This window comes from Oryx dammah, unplaced genomic scaffold, assembly GCF_014754425.2.
Source record: "Oryx dammah isolate SB20612 unplaced genomic scaffold, SCBI_Odam_1.1 HiC_scaffold_2, whole genome shotgun sequence".
In the NCBI taxonomy this organism is placed as follows: Eukaryota; Metazoa; Chordata; class Mammalia; order Artiodactyla; family Bovidae; genus Oryx; species Oryx dammah.
This window is the reverse complement of record NW_024070186.1, coordinates 195,071,855-195,094,270: the sequence shown is the minus strand read 5'-3', so window position 1 is coordinate 195,094,270 and position 22,416 is coordinate 195,071,855. Positions and strand designations below refer to the sequence as shown.

Genomic DNA, 22,416 nt, shown 5'->3' with positions numbered 1-22,416 from the left:
GCTTCCGCCTTGAGCATGTCCTCTTTCTCACCTGTGTGCTTAAAGAGACTCCAGCTGCCATGGTCTAGCTGCTGGAGGGTGAGGCCCATGTGGCAGAGGACAGATGTTTCCTGCCAACAGCCAGCAAGGGCCCAAGGCCTGCCAACAACCACATCAGTGAGCTTGAAAGCTGATCGTCCCCAGGCCTTAAGGCCATCACAGTCCTGGTCAATGCCTTGATCGCTGAATCCCTGACCCAGAGACCCCCAGCTGAGCTGCAACCAGACTCCTGACCCACTGAAACTGTGAGAGAATGAAGGCTCATTGTTTTCAGCTGCTAGGTTTGGAGGTAATGTTACCCAGCAACAGACATGACACACGGGACCACTCCAGCTTCCACACCTTGGTGCCCAGGTCCACACACTCTTCCTCGTGAGGAACAGTGCCAGGCAGAGGGCTCTGGGCCTGCATTGTCCTGGGGGGTCACGCCCCGGCTTGCCGAGCACGAGCTGGCGCGTCAGCTGTGCCTTCCACGGGCTGTGCCATCATGTCACTCCTACCTAGCAGCTTCTGGGTGGTGTGGCGTGTAGTATTGCCAGCGGGTCATGGGCCCACTCCCCATCACCTCCTCTGCTGAGGAGGGACCCTCTGATGGAAGGTCTGCCACCATCAGGCTGTAGTATGACGTGGGATCCCATGCTGGTAGATCAAGCAGTCAGCCAGCTCTCAGCACGTGGTGTCAACAAAGCTCTGTGGGCAGGAAATGTGGGTGTAAGCTGACTTGTTGCGGAGCACGGGCTCTAGGTACACGGGCTCAGGATTTGCAGCTTGTCGGCTTAGCTGCTCTGCCACCTGTGGGATCTTCGTAGTCCGGGGATCAAACCCATATTCTCTGCATTGGTAGGCAGATTATAATTATTTTTTAAAATTATTTTTGGTTGCACTGAGTGTTTGTTGCTGCTCGAGGGCTTTCTCTAGTTGCAGTGAGCAGGGCCTGCCCTTCACTGCGGTGCACGGGCTTCTCGTTGTGCCATTCTGGTGGCTTCCACTGTCGTGCAGCATAGGCTCTAGGCAGGCAGGCTTCAGTAACTGCAGCACCTGGGCTCAGAAGTTGTGGTGCATCGACCAAGTTGCTCCACAGCACGTGGAATCTTCTGGGACCTGGGATCAAACCCGTGTCCCCTGGATTGGCAAGCAGATTCTTATCCACTGGACTACCAGGGATGTCTGGGAGCACCACGTTCTTGAATCTTCTCCATAACTGCCTGTGGATCAGGCCTCTTGGCTGCCACACCAGCCTTGATGATTTGATCAGTCATGATGCTCATGGTGAACCCCCTGACTTTTGGCCTCTCTTGCCGGACCCTACCATCCCTGTTGCTCTCTAACGACAGCTCCTCCTGTCATTAGCCTGGCCAATGGAGGAGAGTCATCACTATGAGGGGCACAGGTGTCCCTCTGGCCGGGTTCTCAAAGTGCCATCCCTGGCCCAGCAGAATACTGACGGGCTCCACCGCAGACCCACTGAGTCAGACGCTGGGGATGGGCCAGCCATCTGGGTCTCAGCAAGCCCTCTGCAGGCTTCAAATGCACGTCCAGGTTTGAGGACAACTGAACTCGGGCCTCGATGAAGGGTGCGTCCTCTGCTCTCTGCTGCAGGACAAAATCCCATTCCCACCGTGTGCCCTGATATTGCCCTAATGGTCCGGGAGCGAGCGACAAGAATGAAGACAGAACAAGAAATCTGGTGCCATGGGCCAAGGGACCTGCAGCCTCTACTGGACTGTGATGCAGAGTCCACTCTGAGTCCAGCTTTCAATCCTGATTGTAGCTACAAGAATTTCTTTGATCTTATCTTTTTCAAGACACTACACTGACATAGTCCAGATCTCCTTGTTTTTACCCCAGGCCGTCCCCTTCTGGGCTAGTCTCAGGAACAATCAGCAAGTACACGGGCAGCGTTCATGCCTGACCCCCGACCCAGTGTTTCAAGGTCCATGCTTTCATGACCCCAGTCATACTCCCTTCTGGGTCTGGTCTCGGGGTTTGTAACAAGGCTATTATTCTAAGAAAAACATGAAAGATAATCATTAACACAGTTCTTAGTATATGCTGTTTTTCCAGGTGCTGTTTCTGTGGAATTTTTCAAGGCTGTGAAAGTACATTATTAGGAATTCCCACTACACCCTGACATCCTAGCATTTTGACCTCATTCACCGAGAGCCATCATTTTCTCCAGTCTTCTGGAAGCCATCTTAATAGTTCACACCAACTGGGTGCATCGAAATTTTCGTTCAAGTTCAGCCCCGGGGCTGGAAGGATGAAGGTTCAGGCTTGAGCCCTGACTCCCCCTCCTTCTGCAGGGCGGGAGGACTTCCCTGCAGACAGTCAGGGAGGCCTATTGGCTTTCTAGCCTGCCTTTCGGAGAAGGCAATGGCACCCCACTCCAGTCCTCTTGCCTGGAAAATCCCATGGACGGAGGAGCCTGGTAGGTTGCAGTCCACGGGATCGCTAGGCGTCAGACACGACTGAGCGACTTCACTTTCACTTTTCACTTGCATGCATTGGAGAAGGAAATAGCAACCCACTCCAGTGTTCTTGCCTGGAGAATCCCAGGGACGGGGGAGCCTGGGGGGCTGCCGTCTATGGGGTCGCACAGAGTCGGACACGACTGAAGCGACTCAGCAGCAGCAGCAGCAGCAGCAGCCTGCCTTTAAGGGACTGTTGCTTGTCCTGAACGTTTCATGAATGACACTCGTGTTGAGCGTCAGTACCACTTGGTAGCAGCCAGACCATTCCACCGTCCTTGGGTCTACTATTTTCTGTATACGGTTCACTGACTGATACGTCCCACACTCAGTCGTATGTTCTCTCCCACAGTCACCCACCCCCAGTCCACTACCAGTGAGGGTTTTCATAATTTGATCACTACTTTCTGCCAGGGGGTGTCTGTGCTCCCCCCACTAATGGGGCCTCCAATGCCAGGTCAGCTGCGTGGGATCCAGGTCCAAAACCAGAACTAATCACGGGCTTTCTTGGACCCACACTCCATTCTGCATCTGTGTTATATGCTCTGATATTTGCCGTCAAAAATGATACGATACAATATAAAGACAAACGGTAAAATTCATGACCATAATTTTGAATTTTCTTTTTTTCTTTTCTTAGAATGACATTAAATAGCAAACAGGAAACAAGTCGAGAGAGAATGCAAAATAAAGGGGAAACCTTTACATTTCAGTATCTCTAATAGCACTTTTTTCCTGCTTTTGAACAATCGAGGAACCCATGTTTTCATTTTGCACTGGGCTCTGTAAATTATGCAGCCATATCCTGTTTATCAGCTTCTTCCCATTAGAAATTTCTTGTTATTTTCACATCCTACAGAAATATTCATTTTCTAACCTAATTTTGCACACTTTCTCAGAGTCCTCAGAATGATAAAATCTTTAGACCCCTGCATAAACCGCACCCTTCCCAATATCCCCAATATCCAACTTATCTTGAGTGATGCAATCACATCAATTTTTCCCCCTCTCATACATTTTTATAGAGTAAACCTATAGAGCATATTAAAAAGCAGACATTACTTTGTCAACAAAGGTTCATCTAGTCAAGGCTATGGTTTTTCCATTTGTCATGTATAGAGATGAGAGTTGGACCATAAAAAAAGCTGAGCGCCGAAGAATTGATGCTTTTGATTTGCGGTGCTGGAGAAGACTCTTGAGATCCGCTTGGACTGCAAGGGGATCCAACCAGTCACTCCTAAAGGAAATCAGTCCTGAATATTCATTGGAAGGACTGATGCTGAGGCTGAAGCTCCAATACTTTGGCTACCTGATGCGAAGAGCTGACTCTTTGGAAAAGACCCTGATGCTGGGAAAGATTGAAGGCGGGAGGAGAAGGCGACGACAGAAGATGAGATGGTTGGACCGACGTGAGTTTGAGTAAACTCCGGGAGTTGGTGATGGACAGGGAGGCCTGGCGTGCTGCAGTCCATGGGGTCGCAAAGAGTCGGACACGACTGAGCGACCGAACTGAACTGAACTGATAGAGCTCTTAAGATCAGTGGGAGGGGGGGAAAAAACCCTCACTAGGGAGTGTCATTTCAAAAGTTAAAGGAAATCGCTGGCACCCCTGGGGAAGCCGGAAACCCGGCAGGGGTAAGTTAGCAAGGAGTCAGGGTCCCACGGAGCGAGCCCGGCAGCTGCGCTCTCGCCCGGCCTGCGCTCGGAGCGTCCCCTTTAAGGGGCGGGGCTTGGCGGTCGCCCGCTCTCCCAGGCTGCTCTGCGAGCGCGCCGGCAGTTCGGCCACGTCCCTGGCCACGTCGCGCCCGCTCTCGCCATCTTCGCCGCTTCCTTTCTGGGGCCGCCGCCGCTGCCGCTGCCTGAGCCGCCGAGCCTGGGGCCGCCGCGCAGACCGCCGCCGCCGCCATGAACATTTTCCGGCTGACCGGGGACCTGTCCCACCTGGCGGCCATCGTCATCCTGCTGCTGAAAATCTGGAAGACGCGCTCCTGCGCCGGTGAGCGGCGGGCGAGGCCCGGGAGAGGCTCGGGCGCGGGGCCGGGTCCCTGGGAGGACCTTGCGACCTCGACCGCCCCAGGGCCTGCAGGCCTGCGCCAGCCCGACACACCCCCCTCGGCCGGGCTGGCGGGCGGCCGGGCCCCGAGGGGAGCCTGCGACCCTTGTGGGTAGGAGCTCGGGCCGGGGCGCGGTGTCGGGGCGCTGGGCCCGGCTCTGCACTTGATCGGCTGCGAACTTGAGCCGTCGGGGGCCGGAGAGGCGCCAAGTGGACCGCGCGGGCCCTTGTTGGATCTGAAAAGTTTGGCTGCGGGGCGGGGGGTCCAGCACGCCGGTCCCCCGCGCCCCCGGCTTCAGTGGGCCCTTCTCCTCGCCCCTGGGTAGGAAGGGAGGGGTGTCCCGAGGTGCGGGGAGCCTGCGAATCAATGGGACGCGCAGGAGGAGGATGGGCAGGACCGTGGCGCTGGGCCTGACGTGGCAGCCGACCCAACCCGGGAGGTGGGGCGGACGTGGGGAGAGGTCACCCCGCTCCCCACCCTGCCCCTCGGAGGACCGGCCTTTCGGTGAAGGTGCCCGGGCAGGCCTGTCCTTTAGAGTCCCGTGGGCTTCAACCCAGCCCTCGGGTCCCGGATCGCGCCTGCCACGGGAGGGGCCTGTGGGGAGATCTCTAAGCGAATTTCTTGGGGCGGTTAATACTGCTTTGAGGGACGATCTAGTTGGTCAAAACTCCTCTGAGCGCCTCCATCTAATAACGGTTTTTCTTAGACCTGCGGCGCGCCGCCCGGTACCACCGAGGTCTCCTGTGGTCTCCTGTAATCCCTCACTCCACGTCACCAGTGAGTTGGCGGCTCCTCCTCGCGAGTACACGTTTCATGCACACGCTGCTTGGAGGCAGTGAGACCCATTTTCCTCAGCTAGTCCTTGCAGGGTTTTGCGTTTCGTTAGCGTAGGAGCTTAAGAACGGCGAATTTTTCAATGATTTCTTAAAAGTACAGAGTCTTCCTTACACATATTTTTGATGCCATGTCCTCAGTATAATAAACGTTTGGAGAATTAAATAACTTAATTTTTGCGGAGACAGTAAAAGATGGAGTCCCACATGACCCGAGTGGCAGAGAATTCCACGTACCTGATTGATTTCTACCTATTTTCGCCTCTAGAATAATATCACCACCTCTTTGGCTGTAGTCTTAAGGCCTCACCTGTCTCCCTGGAGCACAGCTGAGATCCAGGAAGTAAGAAGAACCAAAAAAGACCTTTGAGCAGTCAAAATGGATGTTGCAAAGTCCACGTACTGAAACCAGTGTGTTTGGCTTGGAGATGATCTCTCAATTTATGCAGAGTTCTGAGAGGTTCAGTTGTGTTTCCAATGACAGCAAAGTAATTTCAGCCAATGACCGCGAAGTAATTTCAGCCATTGTGAGAGCTGATATTTAAGTGCTTGCTGTGTGTTAGGTAGTGAGGTAAATGCCTATATGGCTTATCCCACGTAGTCCTGTGGCTCAGACGGTAAAGAATTTGCCTGCAATGCGGGAGACCTGAGTTTGATCCCTGGGTTGGGAATCTCCCTTGAAGAAGGGAGTGGCAACCCACTCCAGTATTCTTGCCTGGAGAGTTCCATGGACAGAGGAGCCTCGTGGGCTACAGTGCAAGGGGTCGCAAAAAGTCAGACATGACTAACACTTTCACATAGTCCTTGAAATAACCTTATGAAGGAAGTGCCCTTGCCCCCATTCCCTAGAGGAGGTACCTGAGGCACAGGGAGGTGAGATTACTGTTAGAGCCAGGATTGGTGTACAGGCAAGGAGTAACTCACAGTGAAAGATTTGCATAAATGTCTATTTGGTCTCTGTAGTTTTGGTTTAGGCATTTGATGCCAGGTCAGTAGTTTAGGTCATTTCTTTCTGTACTCAGAAAAGGTTTTATTTTTAAGATTTTTTTTTTTGATGTGGACCATTTTTAAAGTCTTTATTGAATTTATTACAATATTGTCTCTGTTTTATGTCTTGGTTTTGGGGCCCTGAGGCATGAGCGATCCTAGCTCCCTGACCAGGGTTCTGACCTGCACCCCTTGCCTTGTTAGGTGAAGTCCTGACCACTGGACCACCAGGGAATTCCCTAGGAAATGTTATTTTTAATCCCTGCTTTATCAAGATACAATCGATGTATAACATTGTATTCGTTTTAGGTGTACAACATACAGATTTGATATATGTATTGGGAGATGATTACCACAGTAAGTTTAGTTAACACCCATCACCACACATAGCGACTTTTGTTTTCTCTTGTGATGAAAGCTTTTAAGGTCTACTCTCCTAGCAACTTTCAAATATCCAATACAGTCTTGTTATCTATAGTCCCCATTGTATGTTACATCCCCAAAGTTTTGTTTATCCTCTAGCTGGAAGTTTGTGCCTTTTGGCTACCTTCACCCATTTTGCCCACCCCATCACCAGAAATGTTACTTTTAATTGTTATTTTTGCTCCAAAGTCTTTGTATGAGTCTTTTAGTCTTTTATATGTTCCTCAGAATCCCCTTCTCTGCCAAGGCATTTAGTCTTGAAGCAGACTATCTCCTAACATGGATCTAAGCTAAGGTGCTGGGGGAGTTAGCACAGTGCTGAACGTGCACTTCTCCAGGAAGCGCGCGTGATGAGAGCAAGCGAAAGGGCTTGCTGTCTTGTTGTTTCTTGACATTCACTGTTTTCATTTGGGAGATTTAGGAGTATTTAGGAAAATATAAAATAGTTAAGCCGAAATAGCAAGGAAGATAAATAGGTGAGTTAAATTTGTGTATGTTTGCTTGGTATTCCAATAGTTACTAAACTATCCTCATTGTCAGACTTAGGGTCATTTTCGTTCTTACATGTGAGATTTTCTAGCCTTATACAAATCAAAATCACCGAGATCATTTATTCAGAATTAAATTCTGGATTTGACTAGCTGCCTTGTTTTTCCATCCTAATTTAAAGTTGTTTAGGGACTTTTGAAAGGGTAAGAATTTGATGAGTTTCTCAAATAACTGGACTAGGAGACGTCCAGGTTGTGTTTTTCACTTTGAAAATACTGGTCTTGGATTCATTTTAGGATTTTGGCCCATATTTGGAACATAGCTGCAACTATAGAACCACGAGGTTTTTTCCCCTTAGGATTACGGATGAGACAGTTTAGTGAGGAAGAGTCTGCTTTCTGGACTGTCTAATTCCAGAACAACAACCACAAAGGACCTTTTAAAGTGGAGGCTGGGGAGTTGATCTTGGTTTTGTTAGAAATGGCACTCTCCACTGTCTGCATTGTCATGATGGAGGGATGAATGAAATGTGAGTCCTCGTCTTCCTGAGCTCTGAATGCAGCTGGATCCACAGTGTCCCAAACTTGGGCCTGGGGAGTGTCGGAGGAACACCCCTTGGTTTGTAGGTGATGAACTTCCTGTCTGCATTTTCCTGTATGCTGATGGTTATTAGTGCCATGTCCAGTGGGCTTAAGCTGCTGGTGGATTCTTCTGAGCTCAAGGCTCCCAGCCTTCCGTCCTGGTCCTTCCCTTCTCTCCTCCGCCTGTCACGTAGTTGCTGTTGGCTGTTGCCGTGCGAGCTGTAGGTTTTCATCCTGCTGAACTCGACAGCAGTGTGCAGTGTCCTTTGCTGCTTATCATGCTGCAGCGTATATATGCGTATGTGTGGCCTTTATAGGTTGAATTTTATTAGAAGGTAGTTTATTTGCAGTGAATGTATCTGATTTACAGAAAGCAGCCATTTTCTTGGCTCTTAAGTGTGCTTAAGTTTTAGGTTTTAATATATTTCCTCTTAAATTGTCTTAAGTGGTATGCAGTGAACTGGCATTTTGTTTGTTTATTTTGTAGTGACTCCTCCAGATTGGGGGAGGTTCCTCTCTGTTGTTGTTTATTGAAGTGTGGTTGATTCACAGTGTTGTGTTGGTTTCAAGTGTACAGCACAGTGGTTCAGGGGTGTGTGTTCTTTTTCAGCCTGTCCCTTAGTGTTTCCTACAAACTACTGAGTGTAGTTTCCGGTGCTGTGCCGTACATCCTCGTCGTGACAGTTTATATTTTTGAAGCACAAGGAAAGCACCTCTCCTTTTATCGTCTCTGAATACTCCAGGAAGCTTTTGCCTCCCGTTCCTGGCTCCCTCTGTAGCAGCTGTCGCCTCCGCTCTTGGGAGTGCCGGGTACTCATGGCTCTTGCTTACTGACCACGCACTCTGTGGCCACAAGGCGCTGGGGACACAGTTCTGAGCAGCAGCTTGCCGCTGTCAAAGTTTCTGCTCTCAAGAAAGCTGCAATTTAGCTGAAATAAGATCTATATAAAAAGATAAAAATACAGGATATTAAACCACATGGGCAGTAAACACTATGGATCTGAAGTGGCGAGAAAGACCCTGGAGAGGGCTCCCCTGATTTCACAGCAAGGAGGGTGTGAGACCTCCATGAGGAAAGTATGCGACTTTGCTGATGGACATAGAAGCAACCCGAATGCATGTTTATACCATGCCTGGTCCTGGATAGGACCGGGCAGAGGAGAACAGACAGGGTGATTCGCCTCCCCAGATTACCTTCCTAATTCAGAATATCGTCACAGTCAAGGGACAGTAAATTGAGAGAAATAATCTGCAATATATCTAAGGGGCAAAAGGTTAATATCCACCTTAAAATTAATGTTTAATTTTAAATTAAATTAATTTAATTAATTAATCCTCCAAATTAAAAAAGAAGACACCCTGATAGGTAAATGAGCGAAGCTGGCAGTTTATAGAAGAATAACAGAAGGCCAGTTAAGAGTGAAGGAATGCCCTGCCTCATTAGTAGTCAGCAGTTTGGGTGTTAAAAGAGCAGTGCATGCCATCGCTTGCAGCTGGGTGGGAAAAAGTCGGAGGTTTACAACATCTTGATGTCAGCAGGGATGTAAAGTAAAGAGTATTCTCATCTGGTGTTGTGAATATGTAAATTGGCACAGCCTGTGTAGGAGAAATTTGACATTATTTTAAAAGTTAAAGTGTTCATATATTTTATCAGCATTTCTAGGGAATTTGAACTACAGAAATTGTCATGTAGGTGAACAAACTAAATATAGGTATAAAGGGGTTTGTTGTACCCAAATAAATACAGAACACTATTTATAGATACAAAGATATTCATGGAGCGTTTACAAGAACAAAAATTGTACACAACCCAAATGTCCACTTGTGTGGAGGGGTCACACAAATGTTGGTACATTGACACTGCAGAACACTATGCAGCCATCAAAAAGAATAAGGTAGAAGTGTTAACAGGAGAAGATATGTCTGAAATACTAAGTTGAGAAAACAAGTTGTGAACGAAGAGATAGTGTGGCCCATTTTAAGGGGCAAACGTGTGAGTACACGTACAGAGAAAGGGGCTTTAAAAAAGTCTGGAGCGTCGTGTTTAAAGTGGAGATGGGAGGGGTGTTTACAGGGTCCTTTTGCTTTTTATTCCAGGTACGTGGGCCCAGGTGGTGTTTTTAATAAAACAGCATCGGTTTCGCTGAAAACAGGAAAAGGTGGCAAAGCAGCACGTAGTCAGAGCTGTCACTAAGCACCCGCAAGCATGGCAGCTATCAAACACGGTCCTCCCAACAGGCCCACACTTTGCCCTGTTTGGCAGGTGGAGAAAGTGAGGTTTGGGGGGCCGAGTGTGTAACGACCCTGTGTGACCTAGTGCGCTCAGAGCTGAGCTTGAACCCACACCTTCTGGCCCCACAGCCCCTTCCCCTGCTCACAGGAGCAGGGTGGGCCCGCTGCTGAGCCTTGTGCCGGGGTGCTAGTGGCCGTTAGGAGAGCATCTGGAACCTTGGAGGCAGTGGGTCGGCGCCTGGTGCCCGGGCCGCCGGGTGAGCGCTGCCCTGCAGGTTTTCCTGCTGTTCGACCTGTGGTGCTTGGGTGCGTCCAGTGTTGGCAGGAAGAAACAGTTCACAGAAGGCTTGTCCATCTGGTTGAGGGTTTTTTTCTGTAAACCAATGGAAATATGAGAAATGCAGCTTTTAACCTACAGCATAATTTAAGGTCATGTACACTGGAATGCTTAGTTGGAGGCGTTCATTAACCTTCACTTGGCCCAGTGGGAGAAGATGGGAATGGTGGTGTGTGCGATGATTGGTTTCCATTTTACGAGTGGTGCTCGCTGGTGTGGAGGTGCTCCCTGGTGTGATGTGGAGGTGCTCCCTGGTGTGGAGGTGCTCGCTGGTGTGGAGGTGCTCGCTGGTGTGGAGGTGCAGTACATTTGTTACAGAAGCGCTGAGAGTGAGTGGTCTCCAGAAGTTGTTACCCTGGCCTTCGTGTCCTTAAGTCTCAACCTGGGAACTGACTGTGGGAGCGCCTCCCGCTTCATAGCAAGTGTCCCCGGAAGGAGATTCCTGTCCTGCCCGCTCTGTCTTCAGCTGGGAACCCTACCTTCCTGAGAAGACAGACAGGTTTTCTGTGTTAAAGGGGAAAGCTGCTGCCTGCTCTTCAGGAACCAGGCCGGGAAGAGTCGGGCAGAACTGTGTGGGCACGCAGCACTCAGGTCTCCAGCAGGGTGGTTCCCGCCCAGGTTTTACACCGCAGGACAAGCTGCAGGCCACACGCCGCCTGTGCCCTTCTCCTTTGCCCCAGCCTCTGGCGGGCAGTAAATTAGGGCAGAGCCCGGAGCACACACCTGTTTACAGTCAGACACAGTATGACTTAAAAACTCTTTGGAAGTCTTATCTCAAAATACCACAAAATGAGTTTACCCCCACGACATGAATATAATCAAATTACCGTGTTTTTTTTTTTTTATCTGTTCATTCATTCAGCAGATATTTTCTGGGCCCTGGTGTGTGTCAGACCCCATGTGTGTGTGCGTGTGTGCATGTGCGTGCGCGCACGGTGGGTCTCTGGAGGGGCAGGAGACGGGCGACCAGATGACCACAGGGCGCTTTGTAAGCGCTGCCACAGGAGCTGGGCAGCAGCCTCGTGAAGTGGATCTTCTGTACTTGCTGGATGAATAAGCAGCGCACCAAGGGAGGGTGTCTTCAAGGATGACTTTGATGGGAATTGGGTTGCATCAAAGGGGCGTTATAAAAGCGATATGCCAGTCCGATTTTTAGTCTAGGAATTCTGAAAACAAGGGCCAATTTCAGTTTACCTGGCTTCCAAATTTTCAGGAGAATAAACCCTTTACAACAAAACTTGCCTATATGTATTCTGTCATTTTTTAACTTAAAATATGGGAAAGAACCACACAGAAAACAAGCTGGGACTTTCTCTCGCAAGGCTCCCACAGTCGTCCGACTTGAAGTGGCGTGCTCCCGGCCCTCTTCCCCGTCTTGTCTTCTCTCGCATGTTCCCTGTGTCAACAGCAGTCTCGTCGATTCTCCTTTGGAGCATTGATCTGTGATAAGAAAAAAAGAAACTTCCCTGCCACTGGGGAAAAGACGAAAGGGGCACGCTTACTCGCTGTATTTGTATCTCCACCTTTGGCCCTTGAAATTGGCCACTACTGATGGATCCAGAGCGATCGAGACTGCTGTTTCTTCAGTTTCTCTTCGTTTATTTTTGTGAATAGGGGGGAACTGCAGTTATTCCTCCAAAAATGACATCCTCAGAGCTAGGCTTTTCGCTTCAACAAGCTGTAAAATAGTTTTGGACAGTAGTGTTGTTTGTAAAATATCATTTAATAAAACAATGTGATTTTCACCTTCTGGAAGAATATTGCTAATGATTTGGGTGCAGTGACATTTCCACTAAGAACAAACTTGCTTAACTGTCTCATGATGTGAAGTTTACAATGTAGGTGAGGGGAGATGGGTCCTGACACCTAGTGAGATTCATTTTCCTCAAAAAATCGCTCTTCAACATCTGAAAGCCACGGTACACAGCTGTTGTCACATCACTATCTGGCCAAATCCAGACGACAGGTGACCTGGCAGGTGGCCTCATCGTTTCGACTGTCCCTGGGCTCTGGAGGGAGGGGGCAGTGGCGACTGGAGGGAGAAAGAGTTTCAAGATGTTAAAACAGTAAAAGGTGCTGCTTTGGAAGGCTAGTAGGTGCCCACCCTCTTGTTGCCATAGCCTCCAGGAGCATGTTTGTGTGAGTCTGAGTTTGGTTGTGTGGTTCATCTAAGATAATTTTTTTTTAAAGTTTTTATCTCCTCCAAGTAAAGCTGCCTCCCAAAGTCACCGTAGGAGGCCAAGCCAGGGGGAGACTTTTCCTTGAAGCAGGGCCCCCACTTGGTTCCTCGTCGCCTTGTCTGTTCAGGGATGCTGAGGGACAGGAAGGTTGAAGCTGCTCTCATGCGTTTGGAGTCGTCCCAGCCCGTGGCTTTGGCGCCTGGTGCCCCGCGTCCCTGCAGTCCCGCCATGGTATCGACTTCAAGAATCACGGAGCTCTTGGTATATTTCTAACACTTTGCTTTTGTTTCTTCAGGTATTTCTGGGAAAAGCCAGCTTCTGTTTGCACTGGTCTTCACAACTCGTTACCTGGATCTTTTTACTTCATTTATTTCATTGTATAATACGTCTATGAAGGTATGGTGTGGCACCCAATGGAGTGTGTTTGGTCCATAATTCACAGACCTATGGAAACTGTTAAACTTATGTCACCTCTGCACTTAATTAAGCATCTTCAAGAATAATGTCTAGATGTGCTGTTGTTTATGTAAGCCTTTTGAGACCACCTAGTACGTAAAGCTCGGAATAGTTATCATTAAGCATATTTTTTCCAGTACCAAAGCAGTATCTGTTTAATTAAAGCACTTTGCACTTAGAGATTTCTTGGTCTTAAGTTCCTCAACTGTGATAAACTTCTGAAGCTCTGGAAAACCCTCAAAGAAAGAGGGGTGACTGTTGTGTTTTCAAGCAGTGAGAAATGACAGGGTCCCTGGGAAAGGCCAGCAGGTTGGTTCAGGACGAGGAGGAGCAGGCGGGCTCCGGCCACCCCGCCTGCTCCCGCCTCTCTGTGGGGCCTGGGCGTGCGTCCGCGTGTCGCCTTTGCTGTGCTTAAGCCACGTCTGCACCGCAGTTTACTTAACATGGTTTCTAAGCCTTTTAACTCGCCCCAAGTGCTAGTATCCGTGCCACCCTTGGTGTCAGTTTCCCTAACTCACAGGAAGACAAATGTGTGGCTCTCAAAATGCAGCGTAATTGCATACACCTAGCCTCTTGTGCGCCGTGGGCGGTACACATGCCACGCTTTGCGCAGTCTGGGTCCGCTCTGCCGGCGTTGAACTTGCACGTGGTGAGCACCCCCAGGGCACACTGAGGGCTGCGGACGGCAGGCAGCACCCCTGGTTCTGGCAGGGGAGCAGACAGCAGGCGGCCCTGGGCAGATGACTAGCTTGCGATTGCTGCTGTGACCGCACATTCGAGTTACCTAGAGTCGTTCCGTTCTTCGTTACTAAGTGATGGGAATTCATCAGGAATTCGCTTCCTTAGAAATGGCCGTGTCCTTGCTTATTGTCCAGGCAAGTTAAAACTGTAGCTGTCAGAGGTACAGGAGCAGGAATCCCCTCCCCTCCTCTCCCTCTCAGGATCCCCAGCTTTCAGGAATCCTTACTTGCTTAATTGTTGCTTCCAAACATAATCCTGAAAATCAGGGGCATGAGAGCCGGGTTTTATGTGCTCATGGCTTCTTACTTTAAATGGCAAACATGGGTGAGAGAAGAAAAAGAGCTGCTTTGTTCAGTGGCTGCTAAGCCTTGGTGGATGCATCGGGGCTGGTTGTGGGTGGGGGCCTGGGGCGCAACCCCCCGGCCAGCTTGTGCCTCCACTGGATGTCCTGCTGGGGGCGGGGCAGGGGAGACTGTACGTAGATGTGTGTGTGTGTTGTGTATACACATGGAGTATGTGTTTATTCACAGGCATATATGCACGTATTTTTGTGTGGAGAGAGCGCCTCTGACAGTATAGGGTTTCAGTCTTCCTTGACTTTGCATTGAGAAGGGGTGTGTGTGTGGCCTCTTCAGTATTGTGGGTAGAGTCGACAGTTTGGTATTTTGTTAACTCTTTGAGAATATAACTTCATGATGCCTGGGACAGTTCAGGTCTTGTTTTGAAGTATATGAGGACTTGATGATTGCTCTCATTTTCCTCTTACGTCAATTGACCCCAGTGTTTTCCGAATCAAATTTTGCAAGTTTACTTGGCTAGAGGGAAGTAGGACCAGGTCATGTGGCTGATACTCCAGCTGCCTGTGTTTATAGGTTCTTGAGCCTAAAATTCTGCAGTCTGAAAATTGGTGTAATCTCAGAATGTCAGACTTTTTCTTGGGTTCAGATGAGTATATAGTGTTTTTCCTTTTGAATATGAAATACCATATAACTTAATTGTAAGCCCTTGAATAGCTGTGCATTGTACAGTCATCACTTACTTTTGGTTTTGCTTTTGTTGTTACCAGACGAAATTTCATAGCAACAACCTGAACGTTCAGTGTTAAAGTAACATGAGTTAAAACTGTCATTGCGAGGTGTAACATGAGTGACATTGTCTGTTATCTTTTGAAAAGTGCTAGCTCAGAAATATCTTCATGCCGTAAGGAAGTGCCTTGGTTTTGAACTTTATTGAACTTGCCATTCACTTTCTTTTCTAAGGCAACTATCTAATAATTTACAAAGAGATTAAAAATCCATTTCTTGGCAGGCTTGGCAGGCTGTCATCAAGTTAAACTTACGCTGAACACTCGGTCCAGCAGCCACCCTCCTAGGCCTTTACCCAGGAGAAGTGAAGGCTTATGTTCCCACAAAAGCCCGTGCACAGGTGTTGACAGCGGCTCCATCCCCCACCCCACAAGCTGTAAACAGCCCGCCTGTCCTCTAACTGGTGGGTGGATGAACCTCTGTGACTGCCTCTTCGTAAAGACACAAGAGGACCAGTTCTTAATACACACGACAGACAACACGGCTGGATCTCCGGTTGTTATGTTGACTGAAAAAAACTGGTCTGAAAGGTGACATACTGTTACACTTCCATTTATGGAATGGAATTCTAGAAAAGGCCAAAAGTGCAGGGACTGAGAACACACTGGCACTTGCCAGAGGTTAGGCTTGGGGGAAAGGCATGACTCTGTAGGGCAGCAGGAGGGAATTGGTGTGGGGTTGTTAGGACCGGTCTGTGTCTTGATTATGGTGGTGGTTTTATGACATATGGAACTGTATACCCCCCGAAAAGTGGATTTTACTGTATTTAAATTTGACATATATACCTGTGGCTGGTGTAGAAAGCCGGGGGACTTGGAGCAGTTGTAACACGCTGATGGCACAGCATCTGTTTTTTTCACCTTTTTAGCTCATCTACATCGCCTGCTCCTATGCCACAGTGTACCTGATCTACATGAAGTTCAAGGCGACCTACGATGGAAATCATGATACTTTCCGAGTGGAGTTTCTGGTGGTCCCTGTGGGCGGCCTCTCATTTCTAGTCAATCATGATTTCTCTCCTCTGGAGGTTAGTTAAGAGGTTACTTAGGTAGTCATGCGTAGTTCCCTAAGGAAATAGACCTGTTTTCAGTTAATGGGGTTCTATTTTGTGTTTTGGGGGCGTGGGTGGGGAGTGGGTTAGCAATCAATCGTAGTTTGATGTAAACAAATCCTGGGCAAGAATTAAGCTGCCAGGTCAGACACCCGCTTGAACATCTGTCTGCTGACTCTCCTTTAGAATGTAAGCCTGGCTTCTGTGACACCGAGCCGCTGCACTCCTTGTCTTGAGGAAGTGCAGACTGCCTGGTGCCCAGCGCCGCGCCACGTGGTGAGGTGGCCTGCTCCCCAGTGCTCCATCCAGCCCCAAGCGTCCCGGAGTGAGGCCGTGGTTGTCCCCTGGTGGCGGCAGTGCCTGGGTGTAAACCCTCCAGGGACCCCTTCCAGACCCTTCCTCTCTAGGCGTGAATGAAGTGCTGGGTTGGGAAGAGAGCTTGTGTGATTACGACTCTTGACTTCTTAGCCCTTTGATTTAACCATGCCACAAAAAGCCTGAAGAGTAAGAAAAGAGTGAAATGATTTATGTCATCTGGAAAGGAGGAACAGCAGTGAGGGGGTGAAGGGACCCAGTGCCCAGTCCTGTCTCCCTGGGAGGGAGCGGGGCTGGTTCAGGGCCCCAGATCCAGAGCGGGAGAAGCATCGCGTTGGAGGAGTCAGGCAGTTGCCCAGGGAAGAGTACAGCGCTGGCGAGACCCGGGAGGGAGATCCAAGGAGGTGCAGGTGTGCGGGAACCTCGCTTGTCCCGGGGGTCTGCGCCTTTATATGTGGCTTAAGTTTCTGTGGTTTATTAAAGTGCAAAGCTGCTCTGTCCTGGGCGCTGATGCCCAGACCCGCTCCCTTTATGCTGCTTTACGGTGAGGCAGGAGTGTGTGCTGTGAGCCCGCAGCAGGCGCCGGGCGCTGATGGGGCTGCGGCTTCTCCCTCAGATCTTGTGGACCTTCTCCATCTACCTGGAGTCAGTGGCCATCCTGCCGCAGCTCTTCATGATCAGCAAGACCGGGGAGGCGGAGACCATCACCACCCACTACCTGTTCTTCCTGGGCCTCTACCGCGCCCTGTACCTCGTCAACTGGATCTGGCGCTTCTACTTCGAGGGCTTCTTCGACCTCATCGCCGTGGTGGCCGGCGTTGTCCAGACCATCCTTTACTGCGACTTCTTCTACTTGTACATCACGAAAGGTGCGCCAGGCCCTGTGCTGCCCGCTTCCCTCTCCAGGGCTCCCGTGGCCATCGTGCTTCTGATCTGACACTTGCTCAGAAGGCGAACTGGCTTCAGAGCACATCTTAGTGACCGTCAGGTAGAATTCTTGGTCAGGATTTTCAATCTTTTTTTTTCTTTTTTTGCTATAATTTTATTGTTTTTCTACAGTGACACATTTTCATTGTAAAACCAGTCAGAATTAATAATTCTGAAAACAATCACCCAGAATCCTACCACTCCAAAATAATCATCGTTAATATTTCAGTAAACATAATGGTTTAATGATACATGATTTAAACTCAACATGCTGTTCTATAATTTGTTCTTTTTCCTGGACATTTGCATGACTTTTAATAGCAGTGGAGTCTTATGTTTATTATTTATTATTATAAATAGTTTATTTTTTCAGCCCCCTGTTCATGGGTGTCTGGGCTTAAAAATCCAGTGTTTAACTCAGCGGCCTTGTATGTATATATGTTTGCCTTTGTGTGAATAGAATACATGTGAACCTGGCACAAATCTGATGAAAGCCATGGTCCTTGCTCAGAGAAAAATGCAGTTACGTGTATTCACGCAAACATGCGCTATAAGTTTTAGGGAGTTCAGGGGCCCTGAGACCCAACTACACATCCCAGGCTAAGAATCCTCAGCTCACTTCAGTTGCTCAGTCGTGTCCAACTCTTTGCGGCCCCATGGACTGCAGCACGCCAGGCTTCCGTGTCCATCACCAACTCCCAGAGTTCACTCAGACTCATGTCCATTGAGTTGGTGATGCCATCCAAGCGTCTCATCCTTTGTCACCCCCTTCTCCTCACGCCTCCCAGCTAAGGAATCCTGGCTGTACAGTAAAGAATAGCTTACTCTATAGCCGGTAAGAATCCTGCCTATACAGTAAACTTTCTAATGGTGGAATTGCTAGATACAAGGGCATATGTATCTTAACTCTTTTTTTTTTAACATCCAAAATTTTCATAACTGTTATGTGTCAATATATGTAATTAGGGGATTAAGTCACGATGACGAAAAGCTGCCAGGAATTAAAAGACAATTTCAATTGAACTAGTATTTTTAAATTCAGTTGCTATGGCATCCGGATACATTAAGAAGATTCCAATCTGTGTATATGACATTCTCTTACTTCAGAGGACTGTGTTTATTGACACCCAAGTCAGATGCCTGGTGCTTATCAGAAGCTCATTTCCTTGGACCTTGCTCTGAGGTGTCTTGTATGATAAACTTCTAGGAGTGGGAAGAAGGAACCTGAAGTACATCAGGATGAGTAACCTTTTGTTTTCATCCCTGTCTTTAAACTTGTAGTTCTCAAGGGAAAGAAGCTCAGTCTGCCTGCGTAAGTGCCAAAGACCACCACCAGCATCTGTCCTCAGGGTGCTCGGACAGAATTCTTACCACAGCAAAGGCTCAAGATGCTTGATACGGAAAATTGGAAACTCAGCTCTTCTGTTGCAGACAGTCATCAGTGGCTCTGTAAGAACCCAGAGGGAAAGAACCAGAAGGTTTCTGTTTAATGCATCTTGCCTTATCTTTTTTTATTACTATGTACAAAGATTTTTTTACACAAAGAAACTTAATGCTGTATTAATAAAGTCAGTGTGTAGCTTCAATTGGGGGTAGTTCCAAAAGTGAAGATTTTGTGAGGAATAAGTGCAAACTGTTTTGGGTTTTTTTTAATTCTTTGAAATTGTTGATTCTTTGTGTCTGCAATGAAATCGTACTCCTTGACAGTCAGTAGATAATATATTCCTCCATCTATCAAACTTGCATTCCACTATATTTATTTGTTCTTTTTTTTTTGCCAAAAGATGAGTTATCTTTGTTTGAAATCTGAGACACTATGTCCAGTTTGGTACATCCGTTCAAATTGCTTCCCAGTGATGTGGAACTCCTTCCCTAGACGTCAAACACTACACGAGACTGGTAAGGATGACTTGCAAGTCTGAAGGTTTTCATTACCGAAATTTGAACATTCTGAATGTAGATGGAGTCTCGTTTAAGAGTCACCAAAGGTGCCTGCCCTCCTCCCCTACTAAGAAGTGTCAGTTTGAGACTGTTCCGAGGGTGTCAAAAAGCTTGCTGTGGGGGCGAGGGGGCTCTGGGCTGCTTGCCGTCTGAGCGTGACGTGCAAGAAACATTAGTTTGGACTTAGGACTCCTCTGAGGAATGGAACACAAGTGGTTACCTATCACTTTAATTTACAATTCCAGAAGATTACTACAACCATGTCTGTTCTCAGATTGAAGTGGTTTTTCATATCCCTTTTGGATAGCAGAATGATTTACTTTTTTTTTTAAATTGGCAGCACCAATTGCCATTCCTCTTACTCTTTTTTTTTTGTTTTTACTGTGCTCTTGCATGATTTCTGTTACCATCCTAAATAAACATTTTATTAAACCTAGAATAAATTGTCTTTTTTTCTGAATTAGGATTTTGGAACATCCTATGTCAGGATGGGTTTTATTCTTTGTTTTTCTATTGGCAACAGAAGCTCTATATAGGGCCACAAACATTTGTTCTTCCCTTAATCTAAAACCTCTTTTTTTTTAAATTGCAGTTTTCCCCCTGATTTTGCCATTGTATTGATTTGCTGCATTTTTTCCTTGACTTATGCAAAAACATACAATTTTGGTTTTTTTGTGATGCACCATGAACGTTGAAGTATTGAATACTAACAGTGCTTACCACAAAAGGGACGTCGCAGTCTTGTTTACGGCATTAGAGTACCTTGGGAAGGAAGGGAACGGGATGGATTTCACTTGTATCTAGTGTGTCTCCAGACATCTTTCTAAACAGGCAGTGCAGCTGCACAGTTTAACCTCCTGTCCTTAGCGCTCTCACCCGCCGCCCCCCCCCCCCGCCCCCCACCTCATGTCTTTGCTTTTGTGTATCAGAGTATCTTTCTTTCAGGCATTCTAGTTTAGTTTCTGTTTTCATCCTTTTTGGAAGATTCTAATGGCAAGGAGGAAGGGTGGGAAATCCTGGCCTACGTGGAGCAGACCCCAGCGTTCACAAACTGGTGGCCGGGAGAGTCTGTTTTTGCGCATGTAAATCAAACACGAGCTGGGCTCCTCCTTCGGCGAGCACAGCGCATAGAGCAAGGATCTGGGACTTGCGGAAGCATGGAGTGTCAACGCCTCCGCCAGCCATCTGCCCCAGGAAAAGTAAAGCTGGCTGAGATGCTGCCACCATCCTGTGGTCCACTAGGGTGATGTCTCCACAGGTACTTGGGGGGCGTGGGACCGGGGCAGTGTCCTGGCCCACGCGGGAACAGAGGCATTGTCTGACGCACCTCACGAAGCACTGTTTCTGAATTACTCTCACTTCCTGAATAAAGGTTATCAGGTAATATATACTTTTTATCAAGCTGTTTTATTTGTGTGAATTTGTGTTTTTTCTTTAAACATAAAGAAAAAAGCAAAATTAACAGATTTGCCCACTAAGTAACTCTGAAAAGATGCTGGGTGTTGGCTGCTTACAGACACCAATCCAACACTGTCTAGTCCAATCACGGGGTTTGAAGGTTTCCCAGGGAATTCTCTGGCGGGCCACTGGTTAGCCCTCAGTGCTTTCACTGCAGTAGCCCAGGTTCAGGCCCTGGTCGGGGAACCAAGATCCTGCAAGCTGTTCAGTGCAGCCAAAAAAACCAAGGTTTCCTGCTTCCTTACAGCCTGTCAAAGAGAAACGGGTAGAGAAAAAGTTGCAGGTAGAAAGCCTTGCTAGGGAAGATCCAGCCCAGAGATACCAGTAAGTCAGACAGCTTGCTGGAATGGTCGAGCAAAGATTTGGTTTCAACAGAAATCATTAGTGATCCGTGGGAACGCTAGGAAAAGCACAGGCTTTGGGGTCAGATGTGTGGAGTCTTGGCCCCTCACAGTCCAGCCCTGACCTTGGAGTTAACGTGAGCCGTGTTGCTGCTCTGTCACCAGCAGAGACTCCACCATAGGATATCTGTGAGGTGTTAAAGAGCCCTGTCCTGAAGCTCACAGCCCTGAGACTGGTGCACATTGAGTGCTGGGGACCTCAGGCAGGGACCCTCTTTCCCCTCCCTTTGTGCTCAGCTTGGGACAGCTTCCTTGAAAGCTGGCTGGAACCAATTCAGCCAGGAGCTCCTCTGATGCATTTGACTGCATTGGTAGTTTTGCCCTTGTTAGCCTGCATTCCCTTCAGACCCTGACTCCCTAGTACGTTGCAAAACCACCCATCTGAGTGAAGGCTGATTGAATTGGGGCTCGATGTGTCTTTCTCCTATGTGCTTCGCCCTCTAGTGGCCGAAGGTAGATTCCAAGGACCGTGCACTTTGCTCAGTAATCACTGTGCCATCCCACCAGGGCCCCCAAACCTGACCTGGGTTAGCTTTTGAAGTGTGCGGTCTTATGAGCTGTGCAGGTGCTGAGGTGGTGCTGGGGTCTCCTCCAGTTCTGAAACAGTTCCCTCTTTTATCCGTTTCAACCTAAAAGTAACTTGCAGTGTAATATACAGCACTTTTACTGCAAGACTGTTACTGAGTGCGTGTTTAGTCACGTCGGACTCGGCAACTTCATGAACTGTAGCGTGTCAAGGTGCTCTGTCCGTGGGAGTTCCCAGGCAAGAATACTGGAGTGGATAGCTATTCCCTTCTCCAAGGGATCATCCCGATTCAGGAATCGAACCCACCTCTCCAGCACTGGCAGACCGATTCTTTACAACACCCATCTGGGAAGCCTGTAATATAGCACTAATCCTTTCAAACAATGACAAGGATTGTCATTTTTTTATACTATTAGAACATAATACTGCAGATTTCTGACCTAGTTTGGCATTGGGCACTTAAAAAGTGAGTCTTCAAGCATACGCTATCTGCTTGACTTCATTTTCAGGAAAAGCTCTAGAGACCATGTTAGAGCTGAGGCCCAAATGGAGTGAGACAGTGACAGGGAAATACCTGCAGGAGGAGCAGACTCTGGCCGAGGAAACAGAGACAGTAAAAGCCCTGGGGCGAGAACGAGCTGGGTATATTTTGGGGGTGGAGGGGGAAGCAGCAAGCAAGGTGAGTGAGGAAGGGAGAAAGTAGCCCTAACTTGGGGAGACAACCATGCATTTGCAAACCTGCGATGTGTGACTCCCAGGGAAAAGACTCTGCAAGAGGTTGGAGTCCATTTTATGCACAAAGTGTTCAGTCACTCAGTTGTGTCAGCTCTTTGCAACCCCATGGACTGCAGCAGGCCAGGCCTCCCACTCCATCACCAACTCAGAAGCTTGC

General features: G+C 48.4%; 1 protein-coding gene across 1 annotated transcript; it reads left to right on the top strand.

Moving 5' to 3' along the window:
- Positions 1 to 4,263: 4,263 nt before the first annotated feature.
- On the top strand, positions 4,264 to 20,536 carry KDELR2 (KDEL endoplasmic reticulum protein retention receptor 2). Its single transcript, XM_040231190.1, has 5 exons — positions 4,264 to 4,503; positions 12,919 to 13,019; positions 15,774 to 15,932; positions 16,888 to 17,140; positions 18,480 to 20,536. The coding sequence occupies exons 1-5, from the start codon at positions 4,413 to 4,415 to the stop codon at positions 18,512 to 18,514; spliced, it is 639 nt and encodes a 212-aa protein (XP_040087124.1). The 5' UTR covers positions 4,264 to 4,412; the 3' UTR covers positions 18,515 to 20,536.
- Positions 20,537 to 22,416: the final 1,880 nt, after the last annotated feature.